General features: G+C 36.4%; 1 protein-coding gene across 1 annotated transcript in view; it reads right to left on the bottom strand.

Annotated features, from left to right (window-relative positions):
* KCND2 (potassium voltage-gated channel subfamily D member 2) overlaps positions 1–19245 on the bottom strand; it is a gene marked incomplete at both ends in the record, with an annotated part of 464273 nt that extends 445028 nt beyond the window's left edge. The window contains one exon of the mRNA XM_082662029.1: positions 18131–19245. Coding sequence (XP_082518155.1) covers positions 18131–19245 — 1115 coding nt within the window. The remainder of the gene's footprint in view (positions 1–18130) is intronic.
* Between the last annotated feature and the right edge of the window lie 703 nt (positions 19246–19948).

A 19948-nucleotide genomic window follows, 5' to 3' on the forward strand; every position in this document is an offset into this window, starting at 1 on the left:
ACAAAAGTTTACTAGCCACACACTTAAAATATAGTAACTAGAATTGCTCTACATGACAAGGTAGCTACTAGCCACGTGTGACTTATTAAATTTTAAATAATTAATATTAAATAATATTAAAAATGCAATTCCTCAGTCATCCTAGCCACATTGCATGTGCTCAACAGACACACTTGGCTAGTGGCTACTCTTTTGAATAAAAAAGACATAGAACATTTCCACCATCACAGAAAGTTCTACTGGATAACACTGAACTAGATTTTCGTGTATCAACACACTTTGAAAGAGTATTAATTTAAAAATGTTTACTCAACAGAACAAATTTAGAAAATACAAAAAGAAAAATGTCCAAAAGATTTCAGTTAGAGACCAGGAGGCTTGAAACACCATGGGAAATGATAGCTATTCATAAAATAGCCATGACTAGAAATGTTTAAAAAAAATAGAGTTTCTGAAAAATAAGATTAATGCAGAGAAGCTATTTAAAAATAATCTGATTTAAAAGAGGCATCATGGAAATATAAATGTCAAGTAAGAGTGTTCAACTAATAAAAAACAATGGAATCAGTCTCCTTATCATACCAAAGTTATAATTCTTTAAAAACCAATAGCTTAAACAATTCTTAGAAAATAATTGCTAACTGGATGGAAGGTTTAGTGTTTGGGAACTCTAATTGTTCTTTCTTGGCTCTTTTTTTGTTTGTTTGTTTTGTTTTGTTTTGCGGTACGCGCGCCTCTCACCGCTGCGGTCTCTCCCGTTGAGGAGCGCAGGCTCCGGATGCGCAGGCCTAGCCGCTCTGCGGTATGTGGGATCTTCCCGGACCGGGGCACGAACTCGTGTCCCCTGCATCGGCAGGCGGACTCTCAACCACTGCGCCACCAGGGAAGCCCAGCTGGCTCTTTGTAATGATGTCTCTTTTCCAGCTCTGTCTCTGGTTTCTTCTGACCTAGCCAGAAGATCCAAAGACTACTTCAAATGTTTGATTCTTCATTTCTCTAAGTATTGGAACACTGCTTCTCTCAGTAACTATGTATAGTACAGTATCGCATTTAAAGTATTCTTCCAAATTTATATGATGAGCATCACCCAGATAATTAGGATGACTATAAAGAATTCACTCTTAGACTACTTCACTATGGACTAAAAGAGGCTTTTTCAAAAAAATAATCAATATTCCCGTATGATCACACTATAGGCACATATTCAGTTCTGCCTTTCTAAAAGTGAAGGATAATATGGAGCTAGTCATTAGGATGAAGTGTTTCTCAGAAAAATTATCTGAAATCAGGAATCCACTTTTAAGAGATTAAACTGAAATAGAGATTTCCTTTCTCCATGGTCCTAGGAATTAAACTTGATGAGATCCAGCACTTTGAAACTTTTTGAAAATGTTGTGGGACAAGTCACCACATTTGAAGCATGACCTCAAACACGTCAGTTGGAACAAAACAGTCTGTTTTAAACACAGCTTTCAGGAATTGGAAGACATGCCAACTTCAGATGCAACACTTACACTTCTTGATACTGTACACGAATGCAATCCTGACCTGTCAAAAGAATACTGAATGACTACAGATAAATTCTCCAGCACTAGAAGAGTTATGCCAACCTTTTCAATGTGTGAAAAACAGAATTAAGTCTTTAGTACTGCACATGAAAAAGAAGTCCAATTGTTTTAGGTTATACTTGAGTATTCAGTGTTTACCTCAAAAATTTCCATGAACTCTCACGGTAGGGAGTCCAGCCCAATTGTTGTGAATCCTTCTTTGGGGAGCAGTTTATAGCCACTCTAAAGCATTGAGAGTATCGCAACCCAAAAGTCAAGACTGTATAAAGGTGCTTGCTAGCAGAGATTTTGGAGTCAGGATGCCTGCACTTGAATCCTAACTTGCCCATATTTGAACTCTTGAGTTTGTACTAACTCATCTGCAAAATATTGATAGAAATTGCAAATTTCTATAAAGTTATAGTACGACAAAAACTAGAGGATCCATGTAAAACCATTAGCACAATTACTAATACACAGTAAATACTAACACATAATATCTAATATTCATATTATTGCTAAAATACCCTACTTAGACCTTTGCTTTTGTTATTCCCTCCATTCTCATTTCTTTTAAGAGCCCATACTCATCCTTAAGTAGTTCATTCAAGACTCACTATCAGCAAGCCCTCTATGAGACTCCCAGCTAGATTAGGTGTCCCTCTCCAAGGCTCCTATAATTCCCTGGCATAACTTTATTACTGTACCCTTCACATTGTAATGTGCATGTGTGTGTGAGTGTGTGTGTGTGTGTGTGTGTGTGTGTGTGTGTATTGTGAGAGAGAGAGACTACACTGTGGCACATGCCTTCAAGGCAGAAACTATGCCTCATTCATCTTTGTATCCCTAACACTTAGCAAGAGCATGCCCAGAGTAGGAATGCAAATATTTTCTGAATAAATGAAAGAATAGAATCTTGATATTTTCTAATAGCTACTGAAACAGAACATTTTAATATTCTTGCAGCCAAAGCTGAACTAAACTGATGTTTTATTGAGTTTGCTTCCTTGTTTTCAATATGAATTCTGAGTGCTACATATTGAAAATCATTATCTCCAAGCTGAGATAATTTCCCTTTATAAACAGTATACTGCATATTTTAATCAAAACCAACATAAAAATCAGCAAAATAATGTATTCAATGCCCAGAGTGTTAGATCAAATTAAGTTAGATACAGTTCCTGACCTCTAAAAGTTTTTAATACAAGAGAGAAAGTACAAGATAAATAAACATAGATGCCTCTCCAATATATTCTGTATGTATGTATGTGTACATATCTATGTACATAGCTACAATATACATAATAGAAATGTAGAGAAGTTAAATGCACAATAACAGGCCATAGTGTTTACCTAACAAGCATAGTTTCCTTGGAAATCTTCACCACATTAATGATTTTTATAAATTTTTCATCACAGGAATGGCTTTCAGTCAAGTCCTAATTAATTTTTAGTAAACTATGAAACCATTCTAAGATGCTCATTATAACCTAAATGTATGTTGTCTCTAAATTTTAAGTTACATGAAAATGTCTTTATAAATATATACTTTGTAATCATACCTGTTTATTTTTTAAGGCACTAATAATCTAGTGATTTTATAAATCAGAGATAATGTAATAAGTTACTTCCAGGAAGAAACAAAGAGATTAAGATTGTTGAAAATATTGTTTGTCCATTTATCAAGTGTAAGCTGGCATCATTTTCTGACTTAATATATGTTCATTACCACTGACATACTAATAAGCAAGTCAGATGAAAGTCTACAACTAACTTTTTTTTTTTTTTTTTTTTGCCGTACACGGGCCTCTCACTGTTGTGGCCTCTCCCGTTGCGGAGCACAGGCTCCGTATGCGCAGGCTCAGCGGCCATGGCTCACGGGCCCAGCCGCTCCGCGGCATGTGGGATCTTCCCGGACCGGGGCACGAACCCGTGTCCCCTGCATCGGCAAGCGGACTCTCAACCACTGCGCCACCAGGGAAGCCCCTACAACTAACTTCTTGTAGCCAATATGAAGTCTATTTCTAAAGTAGTGACACAATCAATCCTCTCTGCTGTACTGAATGTGTATTTTATCCAGTCATGTATCATTTCAAAGATGCTTGGATAACTTCAAACAGAAGATGTTAGAAAACATCCTAGAGGTTCTTTTTCCCTCTGCAATAAGATAAAATAAACAAGGCTCCACAACCTGCCCACCTTTTCACTAAACTATTTTAGAATGACTGTGTTAAGGATTAGGTTTCGTCTTGAACGACTTCAATTAGGAACGGTGCAAATCACAAACAACACATGCTAGAACAGTCTATTATAATAGTCTTTCTAAATACACTTCAAGAGCAGGAAATCTAGTTTTGTCATTGCTGGTCTTGACACACTTTGAACCAAGCCTTTTTCTACAGCATTTCTACCTCTAGAAAAGCAGTTTACAGTCCTACTACTAGTTACTTGACAAATATAAATAATTTCTAGACTTACGTGTTTCTGAGGATAGTGTACATGTTTTGGAGACAGAACTAATCAATTCTTTCTAAGTCACATTTTGTTTACCTGTGAAATAAAAGCAAAGCCTATATTGCAGAATCACATGTTATAAGAAACAATGTATGTAAAGCAGAGCTTAGTGTAGTGCCTGACCCAGGGTAATTACTCATTAAATGAGAGCTCCTGTTATAATGATGATGATGACCATGATCATCATCATCTCCATTTTTTATGTCATGGAATTAATCTGATCAAATAAGGAGGAACAGGAAAGCTGCATGTCTGACCCTTTTCCTCTCTCCATCCCAGTTATCTTAATAGGCTCATTATTAATGATCTTCCTAGGGAGTGATGGGAAAAATCACCAGAAACCTGAATGAACCTCAGCCTCTGGTCAAACAGAACCAGACTAGCCTGTGGGTGCTAGAACAATTCAATTAGGATTTTTAATATACTCTCTCCTTCTCTTCTCCCTTCCCTACTGGATTTTAAATGTCTGTTTGCACTGGGTAGATGCTTTCAGGTACAATGATATGGATAAACACTTCCATTGATGAGAAGGACTCCTACATAGCTTTTCCAGAAGAACATTGTCTATTGTGTGTTCTGTTTCATTTTTATAATACAATTAAACAGATGCATGGAGAAATCTGAGCCATGTAGCTAGGTTAACATTCAAACAATGCACTTTTATTAGCTCACAGAATGAAATTTCGCAAGGATTTAAAAAATCTGATAGAATTTATGCTCAAGTAGTAAACAGTATAAGGAAAGAGAAGAAAGAAAGGTTTTATAGCACTTCAAGTAAAAATAAAAGACCTGTTATTTTACCGCAAGATCGGTAGAAGTCATTGCATTTAGGCCCTATTCAGAGATACACAGTATTAGTGTCACTGTAGGTCATGACCTCAATGTACTTTCTTCCAGTCAGATCAACTTCAGATATCTGAGATCAAGGCAATGAGGGGAGTCCAGCAATCACACTACATGACAAAGTTTGAATGACTTAAGAAAGTCACCCTAGCAGAGAAAAGCCTAAGGAGGGCCATGATATCTCTCTTCAAGTACAGCCCTGGAAAAGATGTGAAAAAGAAAACATTCTGTTCTGTCGCTAAAACCTAATCTGGATAAACCAGTGATAGAGAAAAGTGTTCCATGTCAGCTCAACGTTTTAAAACTTGATAAAAACGTGAGTTGTGCTGCCTTAAACTTCCAATTACACAGATTATTCAGAAAAGTTCATAGAAGGCCATATAAATATAGAGAATACATTAGAAAGAGGGGCTTTCAACTGGTAGAAGTTTGAGCCAGGTGATCTACAAGAAGTTTTTAGTTTCAAGATTCTATGATTCTAAGAATATAAAGAACTACTGTTTGAAAAATCTCACTTAAATGTCTGTATCTATGAACATGTTACTGAATTTATGTAAGTCTCATGGAGTATGATGGCTTAAGCAAATAACATGAAATCAAATGGGATTTGGATATCGCTGCAAATAAGTAAAAGTTAATTAGAACAAAGGAAGCAAAAGCACTAAGAAAATTGAGAGGTAATATTTAAATTAATTGCTTTCTTATTATAGAAATGGGTCTTTCAAAATATAGAACACGTAAAGACTTAATATATTTCAGTGTACTTATCTCTGAATCAACATATTTATATTAAAGAGCAAATATTATAATATTTTCAATGGTAATACTAAACTATTTATAAATTGATGTTTTGAATCATTTGAAACTACAATGGATATAGGCACTCTTAAACCATTTGGAAAAAAGCAAATACCAATTATATTTTACCCACAAAAAAATTAAGAGAAAACCAACAGCTACAGAACTCAAAAGTTAGCTCACATGCATCCTAGCCATTCTTTCCTATTTACTAGGACAGGCCTCAAAGGAGGAAAGGAGGCCCCGATAGGAGAATAACCCTGTTCAAATATCCTTGTAATTTCATTTGCTCCACAGTCTCTAACTTGACTACAAGAATTGATGATTGACTCTTGTTCTTTCCAACCCAGGCAAACAATCACTCATTTCAGAGCGTTAAAAAGTTCTTCACACATCTTATACAGTGCAAACACAAATATATCTTTAAACTGCATCCAGGCTCTGTAGAGTCAGCCAGTGAGAAGAGCCAGGATTTAAAATTCCAGTTCTGCATAGAAATTATTCTTTCATACTTATATCTTTTCTTCATAGTGCCAAGCATATATTGGCTGGCACATAGGGATAGTCAATAAATTGAGTTAAATGAAATCTGGATTCTATGTTTATTTGTTAGGTTTTGCATATGACCGTGCATTTATTTTTCTGTTTTTCTGGGCATCATATTTTTTTCTGTTAAACAGTAATGTTCCAGCATGTTCAACTGAATGCAACACCTGATGTACATCAATTTCATAGATTATTAATAAATACCAATTCTAAGGTGATGGTGAGAGACAGTTACAGAGAACAATGTTATAGAGAGGTAAAGTCATATGTCATGTATCACAGATTATTTAGGGTGCTCAAGTGTTAAGACCATAAAACAAGATTCAAATGTCATCTAATTCAATCTCTATTCCATCCTCCTGCTAGAACTGTTTCTCTAATTTCACAAATATGAATTGAATTTTTTTGTATTCAGAAAGACATTTTTAATTTACTTTCATTTATTCCAAGGATATTTATTGATCACTTATGAGGGTCAAAACACATGAGAAAAGTAAAACATACACATATGAGAACAAATATAACTTATAAGTGAAGGTATTATTATTTGTGTGACAATAATTACTTTCAAATTAATTCAGAGCAGAATTTATTAAGATTTAAAACGTGACAAGTAATTCCAGATTTTTGTTCAGTCAACATTCGACAGATATTTGAATGCCAAAGGAATCTATGCACTGTGCCCAGAATACACTCTGCATTTTTCTGCCACTGAGGCTGCTTATGCCAGGTAACAAAAGCCTCCTCTATGCCCCACCATGGCTGACATCACTAATTGGCCATGCCATCCATTACTGGTGACCCTAGACATGCCTGAAAATTCTTCTCACCAGTCACACAGGAAACTTCTAAATTCTAATGGAGTTAGCATACAAGAAAAAAAAATACATATACACTTCCATAGCTCTTAGTACATGGGATAGTGAGTAACATGCTAGCTAGACAATAGTCTATGTCTAATGGTTTTGCATTAGATTTGGAAATATTCTCTAAATGGCCATTTCTTACGCTGATTGTCTATAAAAGCCAAGGCCATAATATTTCCTGATGACATAAATCTGGAAATTTTTGTTGAAGCTCAGAACAATGGCCCAGGATAGATATGTATAGCTATAAGCCAACAGCACAGAGATGAGAGAAATAATACAGAAATGTAGAGGATTTCTTTACAAGGTTAAGGAAAGTGAATAAGGATTTTGAGAACAGTTTTACAGAGGAATAAAATCAGCATGTCAAAACTCTAGACATTTATTTCATGTGTAATTTTTTAATGTACGTTGAGCTGAAGACTTTGCATCTGCGGGAATTTTATTTCTGTATGCAGATATCTGTGTGTCAGAGAATGTGTGTAGCTGAGAGAGAAGTAGCTACAAAGTATTATGAGTGATATAAGTACCTAAAGTGGGTTGGACACTTAACTCTCCAGTAAAAAGGAAAAAAAAAATCTTTATTAAGCATCCATGATCCACAAAGCAATGTTCTAGGCATTGTTATAAAACCTGCAGGAGAGATTTCAACTAAAGTCTGAGGTTCTCTGAAGAGAGAACTTTTGTCAGCAGGCATATTGAGGCACCTTAAACACAACAAGGCTACAGGTAGATCATTTTTGATCCAGGGATTGTTTTTCTTAATTGGTTCCTAGGGATACTGCAAATGAACAGAAATACAATATGAGCTCAGAAACAAATTATTAAAAATAAATTGCATGTGTAGCTCTTCAATAAAAGATTCTTCTAAATCAACTAAAATAAAAGTGAACAAAAATTATAGACCCAATTAAAATATATTCTGGATTAAAATTTTTAAATCCATTTTTTTTAAATATTGCAGATTTCAGTAGCAGGTCAGAACTTTGAAGCACGGTGCGAGTGGTATTTGTCTGATGTTTCTGTCTGGCTCCAATCTTTGGTAGAAGCCTAAGATTCTTTTACTGGGGTACCTGATCAGGATCATGAATTTCTGTTTAATATTCTCTGATATTCTCCTAGAAGAACTTCATATCCAAATTCAGACTTGTTTCTCAAACATGTTCTATTGTTTTTGGTTACAGCTTCCTATTTTAACTAAAAGAATTTGCTTGATTTTTTTAAATAACAGTTCTAGCTGTGTGAACTAAAACATGTTTCTGAAGGAGAGGCCGTATTTTGGTTTGCTCCCATTTTATTGAATAATTATTTAATTTATTTTCATTGATCATTCTTGACAATGGGAATGTAAATGTGGCAAAGCAAGGACAGCCCATGCATGGTATGAAAAAATATCACTGCTATGTCTATGGAGGTGGTGCCTGCCAGAAAGTATGGGCCCAATAAATCTAGACTCTTCCTTGCCCTATTGTAAGTCAGATTATCTCCTTACACACATACACATTCATTCATTCATTCATATTCTCCCTCCCTCTCCTTCCCTCCTTCCCTTTTTCTCTCTCCCCAAATATATTTTGTTCAGCAAAAGTGGCATTACAGAGGGTTGATAAAACTGTCTTTCCTATTTATCTGACTTGGAATAAACCTGCATCATCTAACTAATCTCACTTCAAACCAAGATTTCGAAATGTCATGGCAGGTCTCTTGATCTTGACACTAAGAGACATTTAAGTTTCCATGAGATTACATTTATCAGGACTTTTATGACTGAATCATAACTTTTGACCAAAAGTTTCCTACTTTTACCAAAGTTAATAACCAGAAATCCTGTAGCCACAGCTAATCAGACAGCATCCTTCAAGGCAGGAAGTGAATTTCAATTCCTGGCCATAGGAATCTTCAATCAACCTTTCCCAAGACCCTTCTCTTTGCACCTAGACCTCACGGGAAAACGTTCATTACATACTTCCCTATATTTACCAGGAAAGACTATGAAGTCATTTTGGACAGGCTAGCAGCCATGAAAAGCCAATTAAAAAGCTCAACATCAAATCAGCCATTCTGTGGATTTTTACACAAAACTTCCCTTATGCTCAATTATAATCTAAGAATGCACTAGTAATTTGTTTTCTATATTTAGGTCCTCCACAGTTGAAATCCCTGACATGTGATTAAAAATTATCCTCTTTGAAAAGTAAATCCTTTTGAATCAATTTTCTGCTTGTATAGAAGAAAAAAAAAAGAGGAAAAAGAGAAAAAAATATACTCTAAGAAAATTCTGGTCTCATGAGATTTAGATTGACTTTACACTGGGTGCTGTCTTGGCTTCTCATAAGCTTTTCCCTAACTCACAGACCCCGATCTAAGACTCCATATTCCTTATGTTCATTATGATCAGTTGGCCAGTTAGCTTCTACCCCCACTGAGGAAAGCTCAGCCCACCCATGCCTGACAGTTTAGGAAATCAGTAAGTTTAAAAGCTCACAATCCCCAACTCCCGAAAGGAAGCAGTTGTATCGTCTTTATTCTAGTTGCTCTGCAGAAGAGTAGTACTAATGTCCATTATCCACATCACCTTGTTCCTTGGCACAAGATAAGATGGGGCTTTTGCAAAAAAGAATCCATTTATCACCTACACTGAAGATTATTCAATTTCTATCTATCTTCCTACATATATATTCATTAGGTAATATTAAAAACTAGCACTTTTGCTACTTCGTCTAGATCGTTGTTTTGGTTTTGGTTTTTTTTCATCTCCAGCTCTAGTTTTTATTGTCCCTCACAGGTCTCTCTCAATGCAAATTCCACAGCCCAAATCCCAGCCAGAAGGAATGACAAATAATTAAGGACAAAAGATGAAAATAATTCACATGAGACTGTATGATGAACTTTGCATACTCACGAATATATGCCAACTATCTGTTATCAAGGAAATGGAATAAAGCTCTTCAGACCAATGAAAAGTTAGTTTTCTCTTAAGAGAGAAAGGTGGATTATGTATATAATGCCTAAGGGATGTCAAGTACTTGCCATAGGAGGCCAGCACAATAAACAAACAAGTACCAAAGTGTCATTTTTCAGTGTTCCCTTATTTACAGACAAATTACAAAATTATATAGAAATTAAAGCCACTTGCATATTAGAAATGCACTTCAATTCACCCATGGATCAAAGAGTCACTGTTTTAAACAGTGTATTTTAACCTCCTTTCAAAAGATTACTAGCTCAAGATCAAAAATATTCCCAGATTAGAATATCAGAGCTATCCTCAACATACAATCTTCCAGATCACTGGAAATTTTAAGAATCACTGGTTCTTAAAATTTTATGAGAGAAGTGAAAATGCAGTTGTCATGGTTCCCACCTCCAGACATTATTTCAATTGTTTTAGGTGGCTGCTAAGGGTCTACATTTTTGTAAGTGTCCCAGGTGGTCCTAATCTGATGGCCTTTCCATCCACATTAAGAAACATCACCCAGAATTTTCTCAACTCTACAAATGAATCTTGTAATATAGAAACGATATCCCATCCCTACCATGCTCACAACTCTCTAATGTCTATTATGTCTCAAATGAAACCAAAGATCTTTGTTGTGGTCCACAATGTCCTACATCATCTCATCCCAACAACCTTTCAGACAGTATTTGCTACGAAGCCCCTCCCCTGCTTTACTTCAATTACAGTGGCCTTAGGGAGAATACACCTTGTGGTCTTGGTACTTTTCTCTCTTCTTCTAAACTCTTCATCCAGATATTCACAGGACTCCCTTCATCCCTTCAGAAAGCCATCAGCTCAGATATTCCCCTAGGAAAGGCTTTGTCTGTCCCCTATACAAAACAGCACACTTCTTACCCTGATTTATTTTATTAATAGCACCCACCACTGCCTGGAATTATATATCTGTGTTCACTTTCTGCCTCTCCTACTAGAATACACAGTTCTTAAGGTCTGGAAGTTAGCAGTTATGCTTACTGCCATGGTCAATGACAGGCAGTAAATGATCAACCAAAGTCTGTTAAATGGAATTGAACACTATGAGTCACATTTTGATTTCCTAAGAGCATAAGTTACTGGTGAGACTTTGGGTTTCCCAAAGCACTATTACTGGTATTTTTAAAAGTGAGGAAAGTGAGGAAGATGGAAGAATCAGGCCCACATAAGAGCAAAACAGACAAGATCTTTTACTTTTAGAACAAAACCTTCCCATTCTATTTGACATTATTTCAACTGTCTTCCTACTCTTTTACATTATTTTTTTCTCATTATTAACTTCTGATAACTCACTTATTCTCTGCACACTTTTTATGATTATGATCTTCTTTACATAACAGACTTGTCAAAACTTCCAATGCAAAATGCATTGCACCATGCCAGGATATGTATCTACATGTATACTTACATTTTGTAAAACTGCCTTTTAATCGCTTAGAATGAAAACTTCTTCCTGAACAGAGAATACATTTATCTCATGTGTCATTTACAGACAATAGTTCTCTATTTTTAAACAATTCCATTCTATGCAGAAATGAGTGCACCTGAAAAAAGGAAAAAAGTGCCAATTTGTGTTTACTGGGTAAGAAAGAGAACACCTTTCTAGTGACTGTCACCCAGGTATCTTTTTGACCCATGTGTCGCTTGGGCTACTTGTATTTAGATAGGGGACTGAACTTGAAAGAGAAGGCAGTACATTTCTGTGCAGATTCACTTACATTATAAGTGAGGCACCTGCTTCCCAGAGGCACCTGCTTCCATATGCTTCCCAGAGGCACCTGCAATCTACCCAGCCTTCACCAGAAAGCAAACTGATTAAGGAAATAGCCATCGACAGCCATTAATTCTAACCTTTGCAGAGAAGAATGAGTTACAGTCCTCCCTAGTTAAAAGAGAAAAATAAAAAGGATGGATTGTAGTGCATTCAAAGACAAAGTGTTCAAATAAAAAAAAAAACTTGAAATTTGTTAACCCTGAACAAAGCATGTGATTAGATTCGTCGATTCTTGCTAATGTTGAGATGGCACTGGTCCATGGCTAAGGAGCTCTCCATGGTGTGCATGTATCATCTCACAGCATGACCAGCAACACAGTAACCAGGTAATAAGTCTCCAAAAGGTATAGACCCAAACCTCAAAAGCCTTTCAATGTAGTTAGGCAGGCAAGAAGTAAAACCATAAATTATATAAAAAAATAGCACTTACTAATGTCAAGTGTAATTCCAACTATAGAAGATGTAGGCTTGGGAGGTTGAGAAGGCTTCATGGAGAAGGTCAGTGTAAAGACTGGCTCTCAAAGGAGAAAATTAAAGGGCAAAAAAATCCAGTGGAATCTACTAATGCAAGGAGATATGCAAATGTACACAGAAATGTAGAGATGGTGTTTCACCCTGGGTTTCTTTTCAATACCAGATCATAACTCACACCGTCAAATCTATCTGCTGAAGTTAGTGGGAGAACAATGCCTATTTCTATATATATACTCATGCTCGGAAAACAATATAAGACACATGGAGAGTCGGGAAAAAAAAGAGTGAAATCATTCTTACAGCTCTGCAGGAAGAATCATACCTCCTTTTCAGGGAAAGTTCTTTTCACCTTTCCCCTTCTTTCAATGAAAGAGAAGTTAAATTGTACAGTTTTTAACAATCTACAGGCCAACTCCTTTATAGATAATTCAGACAAAGTAACTGATTTATTTTCTTCTCCATCAGGCCAGGTAAAATTTCACCATTAAGTAGTTTTCCCCCAAATGACCTAAGAGTTCACCAGATGAGAAACACAGGGTTGCGTGATATCAACTGGGCACCTCATGATAAACTCCAGTACTGTATGAATAAATGCAGAGCTAGCAGTGATACTGAGGGATGTGGAAAGAGTGAGTCACAGAGAGTAGAACTAGGAGAGAAATGCATTAAAATAATAGAATAAAGAACATACTTATTCCTTTCTTATCCCTGAGCGTCTGCAGTAACCCCCAGCTAATTAGTACTGCACATTTCTAGATAATGTTTTAAGGTCTTCAGGGGAAAAAAAAGAGTGGAGAATTGAAATTTCAAAAACTACTACTGATATTTAATTGTGTAACTATGGGCAGGCCAAAAACACTTGTGTATGTGTAAAACGACGGATTTTAAATAGACAACAGCTAAGTTTCCTTCCCCCAGGAATTCAGAAATTAGGGAATAAGAAATTTGAATTTCATGAACTCGTTTTTAAAGATGAGTATAATTGGGAGAAAAGTTTAGACAAATACATGACATCAGAATTAAATGAAGTAATTATACAAATAAAATATATATAAGATCAAGTCTATCTGTACTCTAAAGGGAAATACTGAAAAGAAAAAAAAAATCATAACAGACCCACTGAAAATTAGAAACCGGTCCCTTTTCTAGGATGCCGTGCCAGGAGAACACATCTCATCTCCTCCTGACATACCTCTGTCTTGCAACCAAGCAAAGGCTTATAGAAAAAGACATAGAAAGCTGGGTGAATACACACTTTCAAAAAATACATACGTCACGTCAAATATTATCTCTAATTCAAATGGTGACTAAAACAAAATGAAGACACTTAAGATTTGGTTCCCTGCAATGCTAAAGGAGGAATACATATCACATTTTCTACATCTCTCTAAAAGTTCATTTTCAGCTCTCATCAATTAACATGCTCTATAAAGAACTCTGTAAAAAATGTGGTATAGTATGCCAAAATAAAAATGGATGTTACTCATAGAATGGCTCTTCACCCAAAAGATAAATTTTGGTCCCCCTGCCGCCCCCCCGGCCCGGCACCTCGTGAAGATGTATTTGATTAACACGTTAGCAATATTCATGCATAGGTGCTGGCACAGGAGAAACTATAATTCCACCCATTTTCAGTATTGCTGGGTAAACCAGAAGTCTCTACATAAATGATTCCACAAGATACACTCCCAACATTCCCTAAAGCTATGTAGTCAGAATAGTGATGAATAGAAGGAAGATATTTCAAAGTTTCTTCTTCTTTTTAATAATATATACTTTATAACATGTACTATATAAAGTATATAACATATACAACACAGTTAATATGTGTATATATTGTATGGGATATATAGCATACTTGTATGTTATATGAAATAGAACATATATGACATACATATTTTATATAAATATATAATCCCCCTACAATTATGCCATTCTAAAAAGAGGAATTTTCCTCATACATTGTTAGGAAAATTACAGTAAAAGTATTTTGCTTTTTTGTTTCTTAAAACAGCAATTTACCAACTATATCAAAATTAAAATATTATAGATTTAGTTTTGATAGTCTTATAAATAGACAACTACACTAAGTTTTCTAGGAGCATAGTTGTAATTCTACCATATTTGTTTCTGATGAATGTACCCTATAAATGAAATTTTTGTTTTCCCAGGTTTGCAGGGAAACCAAGAATGCAGGTATTGCCTAAAATAATAGCTCCCCAAATATTTAATGTGCCACCTGGTACCTCTTCTAATTCACAAGTCATGAGCCTAAGGTTCAATGGTAAACTGAACTTAAATATATGTTTGTAAAATCGTTTTTCATTACGGGTGAATATTTGGAAATTTCCTAAATTTGACACCATTTAAGTACTACCACCTAAATGAAAAATAACAACAGGATGTTACTGCCCAGAGGTCATTAAGACAAAAGAGGACTTCCAGGTTCTTATTCTCCCAAGGCAGTTTAGGGTAGTAACTAGAGGTTACATTGCAGAAAAGAGGGAGGCCGGAAGTAAAAGGGTCATCAGGGCCCAGTGCAGGTCAACAAGTATGCTCAGAAAGAAAGGACTGAATGGAGGAAGAAATATACAGGGCCACCCAATTTAAACATTGTTTTAAAAAAACCTTTCTGACATTCTTTCATTGACTTCTAAAATTGTGCTCTTGATGTTTCATACTTTAATTCATAGGAAATGGGTAGACTTCAAATTATATTTTAAAGCATTCACTTTACTAGCAAATTAAATAATTACTTATGTAACGAGCACGGTTAAAATATGGAATAATGATATATATGCTATTTCAAGGAGCACAAAAATGATTAGATGAATACACAATAGACCCACTCATTTCTTCAGACCGAAAAACCAACTGAATATTGTCTAAAATGACCTGAGAGGTAGCAGATAATTCTGCCAGTCCTGAATTACAAAATTCTTGGCCCTTTCTTTTCATGTAGATGTTTGTATGAGCTGGAACTTTCAAACACCACTGTCTAGGATTGCATTTTCACTTCTATTATCATTAATTGATGAATATTAGCTCCATTAAAAATAACAGCCACATAAAAAGAGTTCATTGACTGTAATGGGAAATTCCTGGTCATCTATCAGACACGGATTGATTTTAGCTGCAACTACTGAGTATTTTCCAAAAAGTTTGTATCTTACACTTCATCGTATAAGACTACAGTGTAAAAAATAAATTCAAGCAATGGCTTTTGTTAATACTTTCTATTCTTAAATGAAGCTATTGAGTCACAATGCAACCAAAGTTAAGACACCAAAAAGGCAGGATTTTTTTCATCTATTTTTTCAGAAAAGTATGATACATTTAAAATATATTTTGATGAGAAACAGAAGACATTTTTTGAGAAAACTTTGCTACATTATAAAGCATATGCTTTGTTAAATGTTCGTATATATTCTCCAATAAATGGGTTGTATCTTGATTGCAACATTTCTACATCTTAAAAGCATGACTGCTATATTACACCAGGATCATTAATTACCTTAATTTCCTGAAAATTAAAATTTTCATCTATAGTGGAACTTAAGTCTTAGAAGTAACTCCCATTTTACTTCCAAGTTCTGAGAAAGTGTGTGTATTTAATTTTTCTTACATACTACCATTCAGAACACGTGAACTAAAACCATTTCATAGATTTTACTCAGGTATTGTGATTTAGTTTCTTAATTCATTTCAAAAAGTAGATGCTTCTAAGCATTTTATTTATATAATAAAAATTGTTATCAGTGGTTAACAATTCCTCATCTTTTCCTGAAAACAAAAATAGATTTCATAATAAAATAAAAATTTGAAAGTCATTTCAGAAAACAAGTTTTAAAATAATACTAACTTCTCAAGTCTAGAATAGAAATTTCTAGCCAGATGAAATTAGCATCTCATCAACATTCATTGTAACAATGCTTAAATTCAATCAGATAGAGGGCATATAGTATTAAAATGACTTACTGATACTTCATGAAAAACACTGTCACAGACACCTAATTTTTAAAAATATATTTCCTTTTAATACTTCTTTCATTTCCTCTTAACATAGAGTCCTCTTTTTATTCATAGGTACTTCTAATTTGAAGTCCTGATAGTGATTTATACTATCCAACTGTCCTTAATAAAGACTTCAAATGACATAAAGACAACAAGACACAAACCTCTTGGTTACAACTAAGCACCTGCACTACTAAGGTATTCTGCATCTTCTTCAAAATGTGTCACAAAATTACCAACAGGATAAAAGGGAAATATGAGCAGTAGGTTATAGAATTTTCACTGATTCATTTTTGAAAATCCACTAGTAGGCCTTCAAAAATATGTGAGACTAAATCAAAATCATAAGTCATTATATTTTACTTTAACATAATTTCTTGACTTAGCCCAAAATTCTTCACATATAAAATATTCCATTAGTTAGCCATAGGACAACATGAGAATTCTGTTCAACACAATATGTCTAATAAAATTAAGTTGACTTTAACCACATTGTCATTTAAAGAAGGCAATTAAATTAGGCTGAAACACAAAATTTAAAAAGCAGCCTTGGGAATAACTTTTTCTCTTACAGCCATTACCAAATCCTATTGAACTGATTAACCATGCAAGAAAAGCAGCATAAAGCTGAAGAAAGGGCACTAACATCACTACTTGGCTTATCTAAGAACTCATAAAAGTAAAAGGCTCTTACCATTTTATTTTACTATATACTCTAATATATAAATGCTGCTACTTTTCTGCAGTTTAACATTATTAGTAATGTCATATCTTTCTTCAATCATCTAAAAATCTTAATTCTAGCTTAAATTTTATTTTAAAGAACAATATTAATTCAGAATATGTCCCTTTGGTGGCAAAACACGATTACCACCAAATAAAGTAATAAAGAAAAGAATTCTAAAAGGAAATTGGGGCCCAAAATTCTCTAATGCAACCAGCCCTTGGTGACCATCAATCTCATCAGATACTGCTCTACCCTCTATGTGTATTTAATGAATATGCGCCCATTGCCTGATGGGATCTGTAGTTTCTTAAAGTGTGGTAAGAGTCACTTGCTTCTTTATTTGAAACTATGAACGTAGAAACTTAAATATGTTGCAAGTATCATTCCACTGCATTTTGTAGAGTTGATCAGTTTCAGCCCTGATATTCTAAAACACTGCATAACTTATCAGCCATAATGAAAATGCATATATATGAATATGTGCATACATATTACAAAATCCTTTGATAATATCTATAATCTATGTCTTAAAATGCTGTAAAATGAGAATTATGGTTCTGAGAGGGAAAATGCATGCCAGAAGTATTCACATGAAAATAATATCTCAAATATACGTGGAAACTTTTCAGTTCAATACACTGAAGCACTTTCTAGGCATTTCAATATACAGTGTGTATTTTCATACCTTTACTTGAACACAAATTTTGTGTTTTTCATTGTCATTATATTTTTATGTCTTCATACATATAATACTGATGATCTTTATATTCAGGAATTCCTAAATTTCTTTCTGGATTTATCACTTTCAGGCATCAATACTCAACACTGGCCAACAACTTCCTAAATACTTCAATCACTACATCATACTCATATCATAGATCAAAAGAGTTCTTCAGAACCATTTAGATAATATTTTCCTGAACCCATTTAAGAAAGAGAAAGATTATCTGCTCTTAGTAAGCATATAACTTAAATGGGTGCACAACCACCACACACATATTCCACCTCCATCCCATTTCCCTTGATGGCACCTACCCTAGTGTTGTCATGGTGACGATGGTGTACCAGAAGGCAGCAGGGATGCTGGTGAACTTGCTAGCGGAAGACCCCTTCTCTGCGTAGAACATAACCGTAGCGAAGATGATGATAGCCATGGTGAGCGAGAAGAGCAAGAAGCCCAATTCAGAGGCACAGCTCTTCAGTGTGTACCCCAGGATGCGCAGGCCTTGAGAGTGGCGGGAAAACTTAAAGATCCGGAAGACCCGGAAGACGCGGAGTGTGACAAAGGCTCCACTGACATCCTCATTGTCTGTCATCACCAGCCCAATGTAATAAGGCAGGATGGCCACCACATCGATGATACTCATGACGCTACGCACAAAACGGTAACGACTAGGAGCTGCTGCCAGGCGAAGCAAGTACTCAACTGTGAAGATCATGACACAGGCTGTATCCAAGCAAAAGAAGGCCACGGCGTACCGCTCCCCACAGGGCAGTTCTTTAATGTGACCTGGGCTAGACCCACAGGGCACTGTTTCTACCACATTAGCGATGACTGAGACGGCAATGAAGAAGCCGGTAACATAGTAGAACACCAGGGCCATTGTGCTGGTGTGAGGGTTCTCAAAAGCCCGCCAGACCCTCTGCCGAGCCGTCATAGTGGGCAGCGCGCTCTCTCCGGTGTTGTCGGTATCAACATCGTCCTGAAGACGCTCCGCGTTCTCTCGCCGGCGATCCTTGTACTCCTCATAACAGCAGTCGCCAATAATTTCTGGGATGAGGCCAAAGAAGGCTAATTCTTCATCATAAGCGGAGATGCACTCATGGCGAGGGTAGTGGAGTTTCCCAGTGCGGTAGAAATTCAGGATGTGGCGGAAGATGTCTGGGTCACGGTCAAAAAAATACTGCTGAGTCTCTGGATGGTAGAAAAAGTCCCTCTCCGAACTGCCCAGCAGAGTGTCTGGGTACCGTTCCAGGGTGTCCTGCCATGTCTGGAAACGAGTGCCACTCACATTCAGCACAATTAGAGCATCCTGAGTCCTTTTCCTCTCCTGCCTCGGGGGAGCTGGCATGGGCCCCGAGGCCACAGGCATCCACCCAATGGCCGCTGCCCTTGCAAAGGGCAGCCACGCTGCTACCCCCGCCGCCATGGTTCCTTCAAGTGCAGGCCAGAAGGGCAACCAAGTCTCTACAATGGGTCACTCAAAGTAGCCACAATCACCCACTTCCTCCCGTCAAACAAATACTACTGAGAAATGTGGTCCAGAGGTATCAGCCTTACTCCAAGGTAGGCCTCCTGGTGAAGTCACAGTTCTCAGAGGGCAAGTTTCCCTCAAAGACAGGTATTTGGAGTAACGGGGGGAAAATACAATGTCCTAACAATCACACCCAACAAAACCTAATCAAACCTCTTCCTGCAGTCGGACCAGGCTAGCCCCGGCACAAATAAGTACACAGGTGACTTTTGATGCCTCAATTTCTTCAAACAGGTGGCTTTGATTTCTCCCTTAACACAGTCTGGAGTGTGTGTCGTGTAGGATAGAGGAGACGAAGGACAGACACTCAGTGGTATTCTTTTGAAGAATTAGGGAAACCTTCCACCTTCCTTTTCAGCTCTTTCAAACCTTCCCTTTTCAAGTGGCCCTTCCCGCCAAAGGAATCTCAAGAAGGAGACCTGTTGTTGTAGCTTCCGAGGTTCGGTCACAGCCGCTGCCCCACGTCTCTTTGGGAGTCCGGTCGCCACCTCTACTCCTCGGGACGTATTTGCAGAGACGGAAGTGCTGTGCGTTGGACGCGGCTAGAGGGCATTAATATAGATCCTCCTCTCTCACGTCTACGAGCACCCGCCGTGTC

Source organism: Grampus griseus (assembly GCF_964374135.1).
Source record: "Grampus griseus genome assembly, chromosome: 9".
Classification (NCBI taxonomy): Eukaryota; Metazoa; Chordata; class Mammalia; order Artiodactyla; family Delphinidae; genus Grampus; species Grampus griseus.